Below are 1,269 nucleotides of genomic sequence, written 5' to 3' on the forward strand. Positions count from 1 at the left end.
CTACGTGTACGAGCGCGAAATTTCACATGCACTATTTTCGCCGGTCGCTTAGCTGGCGGAGGGCAAGTGATTGTCGCCTCACCGCACAGGCTCCATAGGAAATGAATGGAGAGCGAGCGACGTCGCCTCACATGTGTCGAGCCCTTTAGGGCTGAAGTGTCTTGCCCAAGGACATAACAACTGAGACAGCTGGATGGGGGATCGAACCTGTGACCTTCTGGTTCCAGGACAGCTCCCCTAACCCCTCTGCCACAGCCGCCCCTGTTACTGCTGTAAAATGTACATATGTGTGATCTTGTTGTGAGTCTGTCACTGTGTGCGTACAGCAGGTTACAGAGTATGAAGTAGATGTGATTAGTGTGATTATTGGTCTATAACTGTCCAGTGTTTGTCACTTATTGATGATCAGTTCATATCTGGTGTCTGGGTTAGTTTCTACATGTGCATCTTTGTGTGATGGATTTAATTTGATTTATCTTCACAGGCTCAAGTGTTAGGGGCCGGCTACCCCAGCCTTCCCACCATGACGGTGAACGACTGGTACGAGCAACACGCTAAACATGGAGTCCTGCCTGACCAAGGGGTTCCTAGGAAAGTTGCTGTCGAGGACAACACTGATGCAGAAGAAAGGGAAAACGAAGAGAAAGAAAGAAAAGATGAAAATGACGATGAGTCGTCTTTACTGAAGGCCAGAAACTGGGATGACTGGAAAGATACTCATCGTAGGGGCTATGGAAACCGACAAAATATGGGCTAGCTGTTCTTCAAGAAAGTGTTTGTCCAAACAGTCCAGCTTCTGGTGAATTTTATATTTGATTTCCCAGGATGTGGATAATCTTCCCTCTGTAGTTTCTGGACAGTTAGTGTTCTTCTTCTGTTTATTTACTAAGATATAGAGCTTAACATGCTACATGATTGTTGCCAACTGTATGTCTGTCATCAAAAATGTAAAAAAATAAAAATTAAAAAAAAACAGGCAAATTTCACAAGACTATTGAATTGTAGATGGAAGAAATAAAGACGTGCAAAAAGGAGACGTGTCTGTAGAGAATGCCTTCTGAGTGTATTTTAAGCCATGTTTCATTTTACATGGTTTGGTTGATAATCCTCTGGTAATGCCATATATGTAATTTAAACATATAATAGCGTGAATGCTATTATTATTCTTTCAATATTAGTCCTGTTTCTTCTGGATGTTTTTTGGCCTCGATCTCCTTCCACAGTTTTTTGAGCTATTTCAGCATTTTTAGGTATCAAAACGTTCAGCTT

General features: G+C 42.3%; 1 protein-coding gene across 1 annotated transcript; it reads left to right on the plus strand.

The window, feature by feature from the left end:
- Positions 1-480: 480 nt before the first annotated feature.
- Positions 481-1,034, plus strand: igbp1 (immunoglobulin (CD79A) binding protein 1; the record flags this gene model as incomplete). Its single annotated transcript, XM_014032395.1, is given in 1 exon segment — positions 481-1,034. A coding segment is annotated over 1 exon segment (277 nt), but the record flags the coding sequence as incomplete, so codon positions are not given.
- Between the last annotated feature and the right edge of the window lie 235 nt (positions 1,035-1,269).

Source organism: Austrofundulus limnaeus, unplaced genomic scaffold (genome assembly GCF_001266775.1).
Source record: "Austrofundulus limnaeus strain Quisiro unplaced genomic scaffold, Austrofundulus_limnaeus-1.0 Scaffold1441, whole genome shotgun sequence".
NCBI lineage: Eukaryota > Metazoa > Chordata > Actinopteri > Cyprinodontiformes > Rivulidae > Austrofundulus > Austrofundulus limnaeus.